We start from the raw sequence: 18,725 nt of genomic DNA, 5'->3' as shown, positions 1-18,725 counted from the left end.
CCCTCAGCCTCCCAAAATGCTGGGATTACAGGCTGAGCCACCGAGCCTGGCTGCCAGCTAATTTTTAATGAAGTAGCCACACTGATATTCCTTAAATTTATTTAAACTAGATGAAATTTATTTGAGCCGGGCTAGGTGACTCAGCCTGTAATTCCAGCACTTTGGGAGGCCCAGGCGAGTGGATTGCCTGAGCCTGCGGTTTCGAGACCAGCCTGGGCAGCTTGGCGAGACCTCAGCTCTGCAATTAATCAAAAAAATTAGCCGGGCATGGTGGTGCGTGCCTATAGTTCCGGCTACTTGGAAGCCTGAGGCGGAAGGATCGCCGGAGTCCAGCAGGTCGAGGCTGGGGTGACTGGGAGCGTGCCGCTGCGCTCCGGTCTGGGGACAAAGAGAGACTCCAACTCAAAAAAAAAATTCTTTTTTGAACTAGATAATCTATTTAAAATAGGTACAATTCAATTTATTTGAACTAGATAAAATTTATTTGATTAAAAATTAGTTGGGACAACTGGGCTTTAGGAAGGGTAAAGACTTGGAGATGATTCTTAGGCAGAACCTATGGCAACTGGAATTGAGGAGATAGGTTTTTAGTCTCCACTGCCATTTAGTACCTTCTGTGTTAGGGCGAGTCACTCAGCTTCTCTGAATCTCAGCTATTGTAGAGTGAATGTTTTTAGTTTTGACCCTGAATATAAAAAATAATAGTTGCCTGCTTTAGAAAAATTGAAAGGTACAGTAAAAAATACACAATTACCTGTTGAGCACCTGGCAACAAACCCTATTAGCAGTTTGCTTTCTTTTTTTCTAGTCCTTTTTTTCCCTACATTTTAAAATGTAATTGAGATTATATTATACATAATGATTTTTTATCCTTAACCTTGTAACTTAAATATGTTCACATTTTTACATTCTTCGTAAAAAATTTGAAGACTGCACATTTCCTTAAGAGGCTTAACAACCCATTGTTGGACTTTTAGAGTTTTTCTAAAGTTTTGCTTTTATAAATAGGGCTGAGATTCATGCTCTGGGGCATTAATTTTTGTTCTTAGTTTAGACCATTTTATCTAGGATAGAGTCCAAGAAATAGAATAGCATTTAGCAGATTTTTTTTTTTTTTTTTTGAGAAAGCAGGATTTATTGTGAGGACAGAAAAGCTCCACATTGGGAGGGTACTCGAACGGGTTGCCAGCAGATGTTTTAATCAATGTTTATTAATGATATAAATTATACAGTTCTATAAAAATGACAATATGAAAACTTTAAAAGCTCCTGATAAGTTTTTTATTAGATCATTTTATCTTAATCAAAAGTGGCCTGCCAGTTGCTATGTAAAAAAGAGCCCAGGAGTCATGGAAGACTATAGTGAATTACATTTATCCTTTTTTAGTTTGATTTACAGTAACTACTTATTAAAGCAGGGGGAATTTGCAAGTCCAGATTTAGCTGATCAAACTTAAGTGTCTTAGATTTATTTTGCCCAAACCATACAGATCTGTTGAGGCAGAAAAATCTTAAGCCTAGACTAGATGGCTTGTCCATGTTTATATATTGTTTTGAAAACCAGAATCAAAATGGAACTTGTTAATTACTAAGAACAGTTATAATCTTTAAAAGAATATTTATGTCTATTATGAACACACTATTCACTGGCAAAAACAATGAAAACAGAAAGAAAAAAACCCCCCAAAAAAGAATAATTGATTTTATGTGTACGTAAATATCTTGATGATTCATCCATGATAGAATGGTGAGGACAAACCTCAGTCCCAAATGGAGGCTTTTTTCTTTGCACAATATAAAATACTCATAGATTATGAGATATGTCATTGTCACCATATTTTAACATCTCTGATTGGGGTTCTCTTTAGAGATAATAGTATTTTTACAATCACTGTCGAGCCAGGCTTGGTGGCTCAGCCTGTAATCCAGCGCCTTGGGAGGCTGAGGTGAGTGGATTGCCTGAGCCTGCGGGTTTGAGACCCGCCTGGGCAACTTGGCGAAACCTCATCTCTACAGTAAATCAAAAATTAGCCGGGCGTGGTAGCGTGTGCCTGTAGTTCCAGCTACTTGGAAGGCTGAGGCAGGAGGATCACCGGAGCCCAGCAGGTCGAGGCTGCGGTGGCCGGGAGCGGCCACTGCACTCCAGTCTGGGTGACAGAGTGAGACTCCAACTCAAAAAAAAAAAAAAACAATCATTATCAGCTAGGTGGCATTGATAATATACTTGACATTGCCTGCCACGCACACACTTGGTTGTTTCTCTTAGTGGAATACTGGCCAACAAATCAACTTAACAACCATTTGAGGAAGGAGTATCAGTCCTGGTTGTTGTCTGAAAACCTTCCTTTAACAACTGGTAATGTCAAATGCCATCATCAAAACTTGCTGAATGAGTGTCAATGTCTTGGAAGAAAATAATAGGTACAAAAATGGAGCACTTCTAAGAAATATTTGTTACATCCTCATGGCATAGAGAGAAATAATTTATGAGAACATGGATGTTGATGGTTCTTGAGTCAAAAAGTGATTAATAATAGCTAACTCTTATTAAGTTTTTGAAATATAGTAAATTTATGTTGCTTATATTTTCCTTTGTATGTTTGTTTACATGAGAGCTACATGTGATAAAATTCTATCTGACAGTCTGGTTTCATAAAAATAAGGTAAAAATTTCAAGATATAAGAAAACCTTAAATCATAGCTTAATTGCCAGCATTGTTTTGTTTTAGTAGTACATATATACAAATTGGTGCATTTCACCATGGATATCACCATAGATTCAATGAAATGGTATCATATTGATTATATTTTTGTAAGTTGCTAACCTTAAACAAACAATAATTACCCATTATTGAACTTGATATTGTTTTGGGCTAAGAAGCGCTTTTCAATTTATGCAGGTATATAAATGTGTAACTCCTTGAATTGGGATTGCCCATTTTTGGAAAAAAATGATTAAAACGAAGTAGCAGATTTTTCTTAAGAGTGGTCCGGCACTAGCCAAACAAGATTTCCCGATGCTTTCTTTTTTACATCTTAATATAGCACTATGGGGAATTGAAGTGGAGCACTGCAGTGAAAAAGATTCTGTCAAATCCAAATCTCTGAGCCCTGGGGAAGCAAAGGACTGAAAAAACCCCCCCAAACCTGAGAAATTCATCTATTAGCATAATGATCTTGTGCCATCCCCTCCCCACCTAAACCACATTGTAGCTTCCTTCTCTGAAAAGAAGCTAAGAAACGTTTATTTAAAAAAAAATTCTAATGCTGAGGCATAAATTAATTACATTTAGAATAAAAATACCAGATCATCTTTTAGATCTTAAGCTGCAGTCATCTCCAGTAGTTGTTGGTATTTTAATTCTTCCCCTACCTTTGGGATATAAAATGGTGAGTATACTTTGCCTTTGATAGGTTGAGTTTCCTTATCTTTCATAATTCTTATTGACATTCTTAACATTTACTTACAAATTTTTTCCCCTTTCAATGAAGATAATTTTTACATGTTCATAGTAAAAACCAAACCAAAACAAAAACCAAACAAAAAAACCCCAAAGTCTGTACTCAGAAAAACCTAGTTAGCATATTATAGGTTGAAGAGGATATTGTGATTTTATTTTAAATGAGGACAGAGAGGGGTTTGGTACTACCAAAAGAGACCATGAAAGAAGAAAAATAATCATACTAAATTATTCTGAAGTAAGACATTTAAAATATACTACATGGACTGCTGTTAATTTAGCTTTGAACAATTGTTCTTAGCTTAATCATAGAATTTTTAATTCACAAAAATATAACTCTCTTGTTCCTCCTAAAATTTGTGTGGTATAGTCGGAAAATACCTCTGCTTTATTGAAGTGAAACTAAGACCAAAAAAACCCCTGACTTCTTGGCATTACTATCAAAAAAGAGAAAATTGATTAAAATTCAGACTTACTAGAGCTCTAATATCTTGAATTTTTGCTTCCTTTAGAAGAAATTGTTTTTCCATCTGATTATATAATGATTAACATAAACTTACTGCTTTTATTTTATACAGACAAGGTCTTTACTAGGAGTATTTGAAGAAGATGCTACCGCTATTTCCAACTATATGAACCAATTGTATCAAGCTATGCATCGAATTTATGATGCACAGGTAAAAAGATAAAGGCTAACTAATACTTTTAAAAAATGAATATTTAAGCTCCTTGAGGACAGAGATAGTGTCTGTCTTGTTTATTGGTGCTTAGTCCTGTCCAGCTCATAGTAAATATTTGTTGAATAGATGAATGCTCATTAAGTATTTTATATTACAGAGTTTACATTTCAATTACTGTTGTACAGTTTGTAGTACTACAAAAGTGATGGAAGTTTGATGTATTTGCCAATTTTTGCCAAATACAGTAAGAGCTTTCCTACTGAAAATCAGTGGTAGTGAGCTTTGCCTAAAGTTTGACTGAAGATACTATATTGCCACCAGTATCTTCTCTAATTATGCTTTTAATCTTTTTTGTTTGTTTGTTTTGAGTCAGTCTCCATCGCCCAGTGCAGTGGCATGTTCATGGCCACTGCAGCCTTGACCTGCTGGGCTCAGACAACCCTTCCACCTCAGCCTTCCAAGTAGCTGGAACCACCCCCGGCTAATTTTTTTATTTATTGGGGAGACGAGGTCTCACCACGTTGCCCAGGCTGGTCTCGAACCCCTGGGCCCAGGCAATCCTCTCGCCTCTGCCTCCCAAAGTGCTGGGATTACAGGTGTGAGCCACTGCTCCTGCCTTCTGCTTTTAATCTTATAGAACGCCTCCCCTTTTTGAGTACAAGATTTGAAAGTAGTTTGCCTTTATCTAGTTAAAAGAAGGTAATAAAAATTAGATGTAGCTCTAGAGTACAAGGAGATAAATTTAAGAAGGGTATGACTAGATTTCTTGTGTCAATTTGAGGCTGTGTTTGAGTAACTTAATTATAAGTTTTAACAGTAACCTGGGTTCTAGGATATACTTTCTTTGGGATAATTAAGTATAAATGTTTCATTTTTTTCTCTCATTTCTCTCTTTTGTGGATTCGCATTTTCATTATGTACTAAAAATTGCTATGATAGTTGTTTAGTATTTCCTTGTGATAGATCTTGATTTCTGATCACAGAGATATTCAATCAAACATGATTAGTCATGTTTAATATGTAATGTAATGATTAACATGTAAAAGAAATGCTGTTTTTGTTATCACTGAAAAATTTTGAATTAAAAATGTCTCATATGACTGTTGCTGTTATATGATTAGGTCAACCTCATTTTGGTTGTATGTTATTAAATGCTTATTAAAGTCTAATGTCAGCATCTAGAGCAGGGATAGTCATTAATGTTGACTCGAAAGATTATGTCAGTTTACTTCTAGTTTCTAGAATATTAGCAAACACACACACACTTGGAACACTGCTTAATTCCAAGTATTTTAATGATAGTTCCCTTTCCGGTGATTTAGTGAGGGTTTTTTTTTTTTTTAATACAATATTTATGTTGTGATAATAAATGAAAGTGGCTGAGATATATTCAACTAAGACTTTTTTCTTAATCAGTAATTTTGGGCTAATTTGAATACTAATCTTTTTCTGTAGAATGAATTAAGTGCAGCAACACACCTGACTTCAAAACTTTTAAAAGAATATGAAAAACAGGTATCGTGTATCAAAGTTTTTAAAAATTGAAAATATGTAATGATATGTATCTATACAGATAGACTTTCAAGTTTTCTTGAATTCACAGAATATGCTATTAAAATTTTACTATCGCATATATTTTTAAAATTTTTTTATTTTAAAGATGTGGGGGTACAATTCAGGGTTAGGTATACAAATGTTCTAATGTATAATTACAGGTACACTTGTTGATGAGGTGTGTCCCCTTCCCGGCAGTTTCCCACTACTGCCAATCCCTTTTTTTTTTTTTTTTTTTGAGTTGGAGTCTCACTCTGTCGCCCAGACTGGAGTGCAGTGGCCGCTCCCGGCCACCGCAGCCTCGCCCTGCTGGGCTCCGGCGATCCTTCCGCCTCAGCCTTCCAAGTAGCCGAAATTACAGGCATGTGCTACCATGCCCGGCTGATTTTGATTTATTGTACAGATGAGTCTCGCTGCCCAGGCGGGTCTCGAACCCGCGGGCTCAGGCAATCCACTCACCTCAGCCTCCCAAAGGTGCGGGATTACAGGCTGAGCCACCGAGCCCGGCTGCCAATCCCTTTTTTATAGTATTATGATAATTGTTCAAGGTTCACTTATGAATGAGAACATATAGTACTCTGTTTGCTTCTGTGATAGATCACTGAATATGATCGACTCTAAATCCATCCAAGTTTCTGCAAAGTCCATATGTTCTTCTTTATGGCTGCATGGTATCTCATTGTGTATACGTACCACATTTTTTTAATCCAGTCCAGTTTCAGTGAGCAGCATAGTTGATTCCATATTTTTGCTATTGTGAATAGTGCTGCAATAAACATGCGTGTGCAGGTATCTTTTTTGTAGAATGATTTTAGTTCCTCTGGGTATATTCCCAATAGGGGGATTACTGGGTCATATGGAAGGTCAATTTCTAGTTCTTTCAGAAATTACCACACTGTTTTCCAAAGTGGTTGTACTAGTTTGCCTTCCCAGCATATGTTGAGATAATTTTAATGATTTACTATTAGGTACAGAGGCTACTTAGTTTACCACTCTTCTCTTTACAAATAAAGAAACTGAGGCTTGCTCAAGGTTATACTGTTGGTAATTTGAGGAACTAAACACCCAGTCTTTGAACTCTTGGTATGGTGTGCATTCCAATATACCATGTTAATTGGTTACTTAGCAAACATTTTAATTTATGTTCATTAATGATATGTTACACAATTTTATTGATGACATTTTTGAGCGTATTCAAAATTTTAGAAGCTTTCTGAGGTTATTTAAAAATGTAAATTGTAATATTGTTATTCACAAAAGACATACAACAACGAACCTCATCTCTGTTTCTCACTTTTCAGCGTTTTCCATTGGGAGGTGATGATGAAGTTATGAGTTCCACGTTACAACAGTTTTCAAAAGTTATAGATGAGGTAAGTGTTAATTTTGCTTGAATAAGTGGTCTTATAATTAAGTTACTCAAGATGTTTAGTTTTTAATGGGAACTTTATTTTATGAGTAAAGCTGTATTACAAAGATTACCTAAAAAAAACATTTTACTTCCACATCCTGGTGGCTGGCTCATAAAACACTTTATCTGAGTAAAACAAATTGTTTTCCAGGAACAAATGTGTGATTTCTCTAGTCCATGCAACATTCAATATTTATATTGTGTTATTTGATATAAGCAAAAGAGAAGAGTTAAGTTGTGAGCTGTAGCTAGGCTCTTTATGGTTTATCTTTTGCCACCAAGCAACATTTTACTGTTTTGTCTTTGTTACTCTTGCCATCCTAAACAGCCAGAATCAACCTTTAATTTCTCAAACCAGTCATCACAACAAATTATAAAAAAATACCTAGAAGCTAGGAGGAAGAAAGGCAGTGAGAGCTGTATGGAGAGTCTCTAACTGTTCTTTACTGTTGCAGTGAAACTCTTTTCACATAAACCATTAGATAATTTTTCTGTCTTTTCTAGTACTCTTAACTGGAAAAGTAATTAATTACTATTTTTTTTGAGTTGGATTCTCACTCTGATGCCCAGGATGGAGTGCCATGGCACTATCATGGCTGCTGCAGCCTCGACCTTCTGGGCTCAGGTGATCCTTCCTCCTCACCCTTTCAAGTAGCTGGGACTACAGGTGTGCACTACCATGCCTGGCTATTTTCTTTACTTATTGTAGAGACGAAGTCTCGCCGTGTTGCCCAGACTGGTCTTGAACTCCTGGGCTCAGGTAATCCTTTAGCCTTAGCCTCCTAAATTACTGAGATTAACAGCCACCATGCCTGGCCTGGAAAAGTAATTTGAAGTATTTTAATAACTCATTACAACAAAATGTTATCCTAGGAAGTAAAGAAATAATACTTCTAGGAAATGGAATCTTTTTCATTAAAAAAATTATGTTTATAAAATACACATAAAACTTGCCAGTTATCACATTTAGTACATTTACAGTGTTATACAGCCATAACCACTGTCTAGGCCCAGAACATTTTCATCATCCCAGAGGAAACCCTGTGCCCATTAAATAGTAACTTCCGCCTCTTTCCTCTCAGTCCCGCTAATCTGCTTTCTGTTTCTGTGGATTTGTCTGTTTGGCATGGTTTATATAGATGGACTCATATAATGTGTGGACTTTTACGTCTGTCTTCTTTCACTTAGCATAATATATTTAAGATTTATCCATGTTATAATATATATCAGTGCTTCATTCCTTTTTTGACTAAATAAAATTTCACTGTATGGATATATCATGTTATGTGTGTCCCTTCATTGGTTGATGCACACTTGGTTGTTTTCACCTTTTGACTAGTTTGAATAATGCTGCTATGAGCATTTGTATACACACTTGCCTTTGAACACTGGCTTTCAGTTCTTTTGAGTGTGTACCCAGGAGTGGGATTGCTGGGTCATTGCATGGTCATTTTATGTTTAACTTTTTGAGGAACCACCAAACTGTTTTATATAATGCCTATACCATTTTACATTCCCACCAGCAATGTAGAGGGTTCCAGTTTTTCTACATCCTTGCCAACAATTGTTACTTTGTGTTTTTTAAAATTATAGCTATCTAAATGAGTGTGAAGTGATACCTTGTTGTGAGTTTGATTTACATTTTCTTGATGACTAATGTTATTGAGCATCTTTTCTTGTGTTTATTGACCATTTGTTTATCTTTGAAGAGGTTATTCAGATCTGTTGCTCCTTTTTAAATTGAGTTGTCTTTTTATTATTGAATTGTAAGAGTTCTGTATTCTAAATATAAATTCCTTATGAGATAGGTGATTGGCAAATATTTTCTCTCATTCTGTGAGTTGTCTTTTCACTTTCTTGATAGCAAGCTTTGATGCACAAGTTTTAAATTTTGATCATGTCCAATTTATATTTTTTATTGTTCCTTGTGCTTTTGATGTTATAGCTAAGATACCATTACAAATCCAAAGTAATTCTATTTTCTTCTAAGAATTTTAAATGGAAATTTTTTGACTGTATAATATTTTATCACATAATTTTTAGTGTTTTCTTATATAAAATTTATCAAACTAGATTTTGTTTAATTTATATAGCACTGGTTAAATGTCGCTATAGTTAGTTATTTGACCTTTTTGACCTTACTTTTTCTAGCTTAGCTCTTGTCATGCTGTACTTTCAACTCAACTTGCTGATGCCATGATGTTCCCCATCACCCAGTTTAAAGAAAGAGATCTGAAAGGTATTGAAGTCAAGCTCATATTTAGTTTCATCGGCTATCAGAAGATTTATGCTTGTAAAATGTGTATTACTTTATATTGACACCATTTCTGACCAGGATCTGTGTGACTTTTACTTTAATTGGTCACCAAACATTTATAGGATCCCCTGCTAGGTGTCAAACTAGACACTGAGAAATGCTGATATGGATAAGATATCCCTGAGAAATCCTAGAGAAGGAGATGAGTAAACACATAATTTTGACACTATGTCTCTTATAAATAGGGAATAAGCAAGGTGCTATGGGAGCTCATAGGAAAGGGTCACAAAGCCTTCACCAAGGATGCAACATGAGTATTGAACAGAGAAGAGGAATTTGCCAGGAGAAGACAGTCATTGTTCTGTTAGAGGGACTAGAGCACACAAAGGTATAGGTTGTAGAAATACATAGTTTATTTTTGAGAATAACAAATTCAGTGTGGCTACAATGCTGGATATGTTGGGGCGAGGCAGGAGATAAATCTAGAAATAGATTAGATGGTACTAGATTATGTTGAAGAGGTTAGACTTGAGTTTATGAGCAAAAGAGAAGTCAGGGGAGGTCTTTAAGAAACAGAGAGACACTTCTCTTGTCTTTAGAGGATGGAATATAGAAGATTTGCTGTCTAGGAGACTGAAAATGGAAGTTGTAGGAGTTCAGTGAGTTATGTCCAACACTTGAATTATATAGTGGCATGGGTTTAGAGGGATGTGTATAGGCTAGAGCAGCAAGAGAGTAGGGGTGCTGGCATGTCTAAGAACCTGTGACTTAGTAGTTATGAGTTTGTTTGTTTCTTTGTCATTTTGGATTATGTAGTAATACAGTGAGAGTTTTATAAAATTGGCTCTGCTTTCTCATAATGTGCAATCTCGGTCATACAGACTTATTTTCAAAATATATAGACAAAAACACTGAACTAATTTATCAGTGAATGGTAAAGTATTTAAATTATACTAGGGGGACCCCAAAAATGGAATTTATTTATTAAAAAATTGTATATTCTTTCATGTTTAAACTTCAGTCACCTTCAAAGTACTCCCCATTTGAAGAAATATACCTATTGAGATGCTTTTTCCAATGCTCAAAAGTTTTGAACTCATCAATTTTAATCCCTTTCAGTACTTCTGCCATTTTTTGTTTCACCTCTTCTATGTCAGCAAAGTGTTTCCCTCTGAGGACTTTTTTCACAGGAAAACAAGGAGTCAGTTGGGGCAAGATCGGGTAAATAGGAAGGGTGGGGCACAGGGGTCATGCTGTTTTGGTCAAAAACTGCTGAACACTCAGTCCCGTGTGGGCAGATGTACTAATAAATCACTCATCATGAAATGGGCAAACATGTTGAAAGACTCTCCAAAGAAAAATTTACTGAAGCCCAACGCAGCCTCTCACAACAATGCTAGCTGGTACACTGATTTTCAGAAGTATTAACATTAAAGGAAGTGTTTCAGATTGCAAGTAATGGTAAGCCCTGAATACTTTGTACACTTATTTCTTGTAATGATACCTTTATTAGTGCATACCCATAGCTAGGCTTTTTGTAATAATTGAAAAAAATGAATCTCATTAAAAGTTTAAGTGAATTTCATTTCAATCAGTGTTGCTGTTTTAAATGACTATTTTATACAGAAAAAAAATTTTTTTTTTTTGAGTTGGAGTCTCAATCTGTCGCCCAGACTGGAGTACAGTGGCCGCCCCCAGCCACCATAGCCTCGACCTGCTGGGCTCCGGCAATCCTTCCGCCTCAGCCTTCCGAGTAGCTGGAATTACAGGCATGCGCTACCACGCCCGGCTGATTTTTTGATTTATTGTAGAGATGAGGTCTCGCCAAGTTGCCTAGGTGGGTCTCGAACCTATGGACTCAGGCAATCCACTCACCTCAGCCTCCCAAAGGTGCGGGATTATAGGCTGAGCCACCGAGCCCGGTTATACAGAAATTTTTTACTTAGCAGGGGAAGCCTGCACTACAAGGACCCCTGCCCTTCAAAAAATAATTCTATTTTTTGGGGGGTTCCCCCTTGTACATGGAATAAAGACAAATTATTTTAGAGATGGAATTAGTAATTGCAGTCATGATCCTCAAGAATGGTCATTTCTAAGGTCCAGAAGTAAGATCTCTTTTCTCACAAAGTAAGGGGACTGAATGGCATAATCTTTTAATAAAAACTTTAGTTTCTTATTTAGAATTTGAACTTTAATTAGAGTCATATATCAAAAATGAATTAGTAAGTTAGATTCTGGCACTAAATCAGAATATTTGCATATCTTAGTGTTTACAGTAGGTTTTAAAATTTGTTTTTGTGTCATCACTAATTTGTAGGAGGTAGGTTTTTCTGGTGGTGTAACTGTTGGTAAAGATAGTAAATGTTCCATAGACTAGCTGAAACAGTAACATTTTTTTTACCTTGAATGTTAAATATATATATGTGTGTGTATATTTTATTTGTGTGTGTGTTTGTGTGTGTGTGTATTTTGTGTGTGTGTGTGTCAGAGTCTCACTCTATCACCCAGGCTGGAGTGCAGTTCATAATCACAGCACACCACAGCCTTGACCTCTTGTGCTCAGGTGATCCTTCCGCCTTAGCCTCCCAAGTAGTTGGGCCTACAGGCATGCACCACCACGCCCAGCTAATTTTTAAATATTTTTGTAGAGACAAAGTCTTGTTATGTTGTCTAGGCTGTTCTCAAACTCAAGCAATCCTCCCACCTCAGTCTCCTGAAGTGCTGGGATTACAGGTGTGAGCCACTGTGTCCAACCTGAATGTTAAAATATTATTTGGAGTTTTAATTATAGCTTAAGTGGCAGTTACTGTTTTCTAAACAAATGTATTTCATAAATATGCTAAACTTAAATTATTCTTAAACTTTTTCAGAAATATTAACATTAAAGGAAGTGTTTCAGATTGCAAGTAATGGTAAGCCCTGAATACTTTGTATACTTCCTTCTTTTTAAAAATTTTTTTAATTTTTGATTTTAAAGATGTGGGGTACAATTCAGAGTTAGGTATACAATTGTTTATTATGCAGGTATACTTATTTCTTGTAATGATACATTTATTAGTGCATATCCATGGCCAGACTTTTTGTAATAATTGAAAAAAATGAACCTAATTAAAAGTTTAAGCGAACATCATTTAAATCAGTGTTGCTGTTTTAAATGACTATACAAAAAATTTTTGTTTGTTGTTTTTGTTTTGTTTTGCTTTGTTTTTTGAGTTGGAGTCTCACTCAGTTGCCCAGACTGGAGTACAGTGGCACACTCCCAGCTACCGCAGCCTCGACCTGCTGGGCTCCAGCGAACCTTCTGCCTTAGCCTTCCAAGTAACTGGAACTACAGGCGCGCGCTACCATGCTTGGCTAATTTTTTTTGATTTATTGTAGAGATGAGGTCTCGCCAAGTTGCCCAGGTGGGTCTCGAACCCGCAGGCTCAGGCAGTCCACTCACCTCGGCCTCCCAAAGTGCAGGATTACAGGCTGAGCCACTGAGCCCAGCCACAAAAAATTTTTAAAGGAAATTCAATTAACCTTATAGTTGACTGTCTTCATAATATCTAAGAAGGTGGTGTAATATTTTACCTGTTTTGCATATTTTCTTTAATGAGCATTTGCTTTTTGCTTTTGTTTTTGAGACAGATCTTGATCTGTTGCCCAGAATGGAGCGTAGTAGCTATTCACAAGTGTGATTGTGGCACATTGCAGCCTGGAACTCCTAGGCTCAAGCTGTTATCCTGCCTCAGCCTCCTGAGTGGCTCCACAAAATACTTTTAAAAACTTTTAGTGGATTACAGTTCCGGAATTAAATTATTTTAAACCAATATGACAAGTGGACACATGATTTAGGGGAAATCTGGCTGTGGGAAAATTTGAGTGCCATGATCATGTCATAGGGAATTCTTGCTTCAGTATATTTGCAGAAAGATGCACATGTGAAGACCATTTATAAGTTTGCAGAGTACTGTTATATTGTTAATACTCATTTCTGTTTTCCAGATCATGATGCTGCAATTAACAGATATAGCCGATTATCAAAAAAAAGAGAAAATGACAAGGTGTGATACATACTTATTTCCAGTATCATAACAACTATTTTATTAGGTGGTCTAGTTTTTTTCTGTTTAAAAATAGATTCAGTGGTTACTTTGTATGTTTTGCTGCATTGCTCTTAGTTTATTCTTTCCTTCTAGCTGTTAGAAACTTTTCTGATAATCATTGACCTCTTTAAAAAAATTTTTTCTTCTGCCAAAATTTAATGTTATAAGTAGATATAACTATTCTGAAAATGTAATTGATGCCTAGTATATAACACTGCCTCTTTTTGCTTTGTATTTTGGTGACATTTCATTTGTTCTGTTTGAAATATATGTGTTCAAAAATGTCTTCTGAGACAAAAACAAAAAGTTCAATTGTTGCACACATAATTCAATGAAATTCTGTTACGAGACTCTCCTCATTAACAGGGGTATCTATCTATCTATCTGTCTATCTATATCTTGAAATTCTTGTTGGAGTTTCAACACCAAGGTCAAAGACTAATGGCTAAGCTGATAACAATGTCTGCCTTTCTTCCATGTGATAGGTTTTCTTTGCTATGTTTAATTTACTTTATCGTGCCAGTCTTAGTTGTATGCAGAATTGTTTTAATGTATGCATTTTGTAAATGATGTGGTTGATAGTTAAACAGGAAAATCAGCTTAACCAATATGTTGAAGGATTTTTAATAGAAAACAGGAGAGTTATACTTAGTTACTCATGATTTACCATTTTCCTTGGGTAGGCTTTTCCCTACAGTTCCTACTAAAGATAATTCAAAATTAAGTAAATAATAATATTTTTAATTTTTTCATTTAAAGGTGAAGTATGAAGTAACAGAAGATGTGTACACATCCAGAAAGAAACAGCACCAGACCATGATGCATTATTTTTGTGCATTAAATACTCTTCAATACAAGAAGAAAATAGCATTGTTAGAACCTTTACTTGGGTACATGCAGGCTCAGGTAAATAATATACTATGTTTTAGATTATAACTGCCCTAAAACTTTATATCAAACAAGATATTTATAAGATATTTACATTAAATGTAAGGATATTACAAACTGTTGTCAACATCCTTGTTCATGTCTGTGTTTTCAGAAGTAATTTTTAGGCTGGACATCGTGTCTCATGCCTGCAATCACAGCACTTTGGGAGGCCTAGTTGGGAGGAATGCTTGAGTCTAGGAGTTTGACACTAACTTAGGCAACGTAAGGAGACCTCTTCTCTACAAAAAAAATTTAAATTACCTGGACATGGTGATGCATGACTGTAGTCTCAGCTACTTGGGAGGCTGAGGTAGAAGGATTGCCTGAACCCTAGGAGGTCAAGGCTCTGGTGAGCCGTGATCATGCCACTGCACTTCAGCCTTGGTAACCTAACTCAAAAAAAAAAAAAGTAATTTTTTTAGTTGGAGTCTCACTCCTTCGCCCAGGCTGGAATGCAGTGGCATGCATGCTCATGGCAACTCCAGCGTCGACCTGGGCTCCAGCGATCCTTCTACCTCAGCCTTCCAAGTAGCTGGAACTACAGATGTGCGCTACCACACCTGGCTATTATTTTATTTTATTTTATTGTAGGGACGAGGTCTTGCCAAGTTGCCCGGGCTGGTCTTGAACCCATGGGCAGGCAATCCACTTGCCTTAGCCTCCCAAAGTGCTGGGATTACAGGCTGAGCCACTGAACCTGGCCAAAAAAAGTAATTTTAAGGTGTTTTCAGGGTACTATTTTAAGCAAATGGTTTTTCTTGCAAATATTTCAAATATTTAAGGGTAAATAAAACCACTTACTTTGTATTTAGTCCTTGTTCACCACAGTTGAGGACTGACAATAGAAAGCTAATGACTTTTGAAGTTACACCTATTGCTGGAGCTGCTTCTTACTCTTGCTTCATAATAGATCTGAAAGGGAATGGACAAGTTTGAGTTTGTCCTGTACTCCTTGCACACTTCTTGATTTAAAAGTACTAGATGAACTCCAGTGTGCCCAGAGAACTGTACATCAGGAAGGAGGATAAAAAATTAAGTTTTGGATAATAGAAGACACGATGTCAGTCCCTTAAAAATCAAGAATTTAAAGAAATTTGAATGTTCCTTTTGGTAAAAGAGTACTGTATTGACTATTCCTCAGATATGAAACTTACTTATCTTTGTAGTAAACATAAAATAATTTATCCATATAATTTTTTTGAAATGCTTTAAAATTTATTTCTCAATTAAAAAAATTGTTTACATATGTGTTACTTGTTTAAGTAAAAAATATAGTAATACTATAAGAAAAGGACTGACACTGGTGGGAAACTATGCAGCGGGGAGGGGAAGGAAGGTGGGATTAACGGTAGTAATATCTGTCTGGGGATGGGGAAACACCCCTTATCAACAAGGGTGCCTGAACGAAGCATATATGCATACCTAACCCTTAACTGTAACCCACAATATCAAAATAAGAAATATTGATATAAAAACATATATATAGAAAAGGATATACTGTGGAATTTAAGTCTAGCTTTCTCAGTGGCTCTGTGCCCAGCTGAAGTCACAAACTACAACTTATTTTTACACAAATGAAAATATACCTTTATTTATTTATTTTACTTAACCATGTATTTGGAGATTGTTTATATGATTTACTTTAAGTATTTTTTATGTATGTTTGTGTTAAACCTCTACTCCCCCAGATAAGTTTCTTTAAGATGGGCTCTGAAAATCTCAACGAACAATTAGAAGAATTTTTAGCTAATATTGGAACAAGTGTACAGAAGTAAGTATTTTTTTAATTGAAAATGAAATGATAAGAATGATAAGTTAACAGCTAAATGCTATAATTTTAAAATATTTACCATTTAATTTCCTGAGGGAATATTTTCCCTGCCACATTTCTCATGTGGCTCGCAGTGATTTCTTAGTTTTTTTTCTTCACCATTTTCTCCATAAAATGTGAACTTTGAATTTCATAATAGTATCAAATCTGATGGTAATTTTATTGATTCTAAACTCAGTTTTGTGTTTGAACGTAAGACACATAATAGTAATTATTCATAAGTGAAATTATTTGTAAACTCTAAAATGTGGGGATTGGATGGGAGATTACTAAGTAAATCTTGTTTCTAAGCCATGAAAGCCTAAAGAAAGAAAGTAATTCTCCTCAGGTTCAAAAGTCTGATATATGAAGAGAGATGAAAATGATCGTTCTTTTAAAGGCACAGGACAGAGCAGGCTGTGAAAAGTCTTCCAAAGTCAAGCGTTCAGTGTGATTACATTCGTTTTTATATTTAGTATTGTTTCCAAAATTTCTAATTTTCAAATAAGATGTAAAGATCTATTACTTAGTGTATGGTCTTAGACAAGTTACTTTACCTCTCTGAGCTCTGTATTTCTACATGTAAAATGTATGTGGGAGAGTTATAATCCTACTTGTAAACTGCAAGAAATAGAAATTTAACGAACATATTTAACATATGGTAGGTCTAAAAATAGTGTTATTTTAAAATGTTAATCAAATACTCAAAAGGTATTTGTGTTACTTTAACCACCTGTGTCACTGTTTCTCTCCTTAAGAAAATATATACAGAACAAATATACAAGTAAATGTGATTGGTAAGGAATTCTTTGTCAGTTGTGTTTGGTAGTAAATAATCTGTTCTCTGTGTTAAGTGTTCGCAGGGAAATGGACAATGATATAGAGACCATGCAACAGACAATAGAGGATTTGGAAGTAGCCAGTGACGCCTTATATGTACCTGACCCAGACCCCTCCAAATTTCCTGTTAATCGAAACTTAACCCGAAAAGCTGGATACCTTAATGCTAGGAAGTAAGAAAACTACTCTTATTTTCATATATTGTATATCATATAAGGCAATACCAAATGAATATTATAAGTAATTGATATTATCTGCCAAATTGTTTTGATTTTACTAAAGTGGTGAAGTGTTTTGATTTTGTTTAGTGGTATTAGTATCTGCGTGAACTTTTTGACAGATGAGGTACATGAATACTTCAGAAGTGAAAGTCTATCCAGATATTTACTGAATAACAGAATTGGAAAAGAAGTGAAATCAATTTGAGTTTAAATAAATGCTTCATGACATATACATGTTATTAAATATCATTTATCATACTTGAAGACATATAATTGCAACATCAAATAAAATTTTTAGTTTTTATCTCAAGATAGGATGAAACAGGTAAACCCTAGGAATAAAATAAATTCTTTTGTTTTGAATGTATTCCCTTGGAAGTTGAACTATAACCTGTATTTTATGGAGTTTCATAATAACAGCTGTAATCTGATAATTTCCAGCTTTGTTTTGGAAAATGTATACCCATTCACAAAAGTGAGTCAACATACATGAATTTATTTTAGAGTCTGAAAAACATGTTTATATTTTCTTGGCACCTTGGTGCCTTTTTGCAAGCTGATTTGTTGTAACATGCTTTATCTTGTATCTGACTGATGATAAGGAGATTTCAGGTGTGTTATTAAAGAGTGAATGTGCTTTCTTCATTTAGTAAAACAGGCTTGGTGTCATCCACTTGGGACAGACAGTTTTACTTCACGCAGGGTGGAAACTTAATGAGTCAGGCCCGTGGGGATGTAGCAGGAGGCCTGGCCATGGACATAGACAACTGTTCAGTGATGGCTGTGGACTGTGAAGACAGGCGATACTGTTTTCAGATCACCTCTTTTGATGGAAAAAAGTTAGTGTTTTTTTACTATTAATAAAATCTGTAATATTTTAAGCTACTGAGATGTAAGATAATTTCTTTATGTTCAGAAATTTCATAGACATTTTAGACTTAGTATGTATTATGATTATTTGCTTTTTAATCTTGTGTAAGTATGCTGAATTTTTATTTCTGACTTGGCTAAATGATTTCTTAATATTTTGAGGTTGTTAAAGCAAGGTTATATGGTAAAGACTTGTGGTTTCATATTAGGAGACTGGAACTGAAAATCCTACATAGTATAGGGAAGACAGCACAAATTAATGGAAAGAGTCCCAATCCTAGGGTCAGAAAGTTCAAATTCTAGATCTATTACTTACTGTGTGATCATAGACAAATTACTTAACCTCTTAGCTCCATTTTTCTACATGTAAAATGTATGTGGAATAGTTATAATTCTACTTGTAAACTGTAAGGAATAGAAATCTCATGTATGTAATGTACTTAACGTATGGTAAGTACTAACAGTAGTGTTATTTTTAAATGTTAATAAAATATTTCTGATCAGATTATTTGGTTCATTAATTTTTTTTTTATGCCATTTAAAAATTTCGATTGCCTTTTCATTAAATGGGAATCTATGGAATAGTATTTAGAAAAAAATGAA

General features: G+C 35.2%; 1 protein-coding gene across 1 annotated transcript in view; it reads left to right on the top strand.

Moving 5' to 3' along the window:
- Nucleotides 1–4,042: 4,042 nt before the first annotated feature.
- APPL1 (adaptor protein, phosphotyrosine interacting with PH domain and leucine zipper 1) overlaps nucleotides 4,043–18,725 on the top strand; it is a 30,867-nt gene continuing 16,184 nt past the window's right edge. The window contains exons 1-10 of the mRNA XM_008071748.1: nucleotides 4,043–4,138; nucleotides 5,597–5,656; nucleotides 6,997–7,068; nucleotides 9,258–9,345; nucleotides 12,234–12,275; nucleotides 13,351–13,409; nucleotides 14,211–14,357; nucleotides 16,070–16,152; nucleotides 17,046–17,204; nucleotides 17,903–18,091. Of these exons, the coding sequence (XP_008069939.1) occupies nucleotides 4,094–4,138; nucleotides 5,597–5,656; nucleotides 6,997–7,068; nucleotides 9,258–9,345; nucleotides 12,234–12,275; nucleotides 13,351–13,409; nucleotides 14,211–14,357; nucleotides 16,070–16,152; nucleotides 17,046–17,204; nucleotides 17,903–18,091 (944 nt within the window). The 5' untranslated portion in view covers nucleotides 4,043–4,093. The remainder of the gene's footprint in view (nucleotides 4,139–5,596; nucleotides 5,657–6,996; nucleotides 7,069–9,257; nucleotides 9,346–12,233; nucleotides 12,276–13,350; nucleotides 13,410–14,210; nucleotides 14,358–16,069; nucleotides 16,153–17,045; nucleotides 17,205–17,902; nucleotides 18,092–18,725) is intronic.

The sequence above is a fragment of the Carlito syrichta genome, unplaced genomic scaffold (genome assembly GCF_000164805.1).
Source record: "Carlito syrichta isolate Samal-C Ts95f unplaced genomic scaffold, Tarsius_syrichta-2.0.1 Scaffold314704, whole genome shotgun sequence".
Taxonomy (NCBI): domain Eukaryota; kingdom Metazoa; phylum Chordata; class Mammalia; order Primates; family Tarsiidae; genus Carlito; species Carlito syrichta.
Note: the sequence above shows the minus strand (reverse complement) of the source record. Positions and strands in the feature narration are given on the sequence as shown.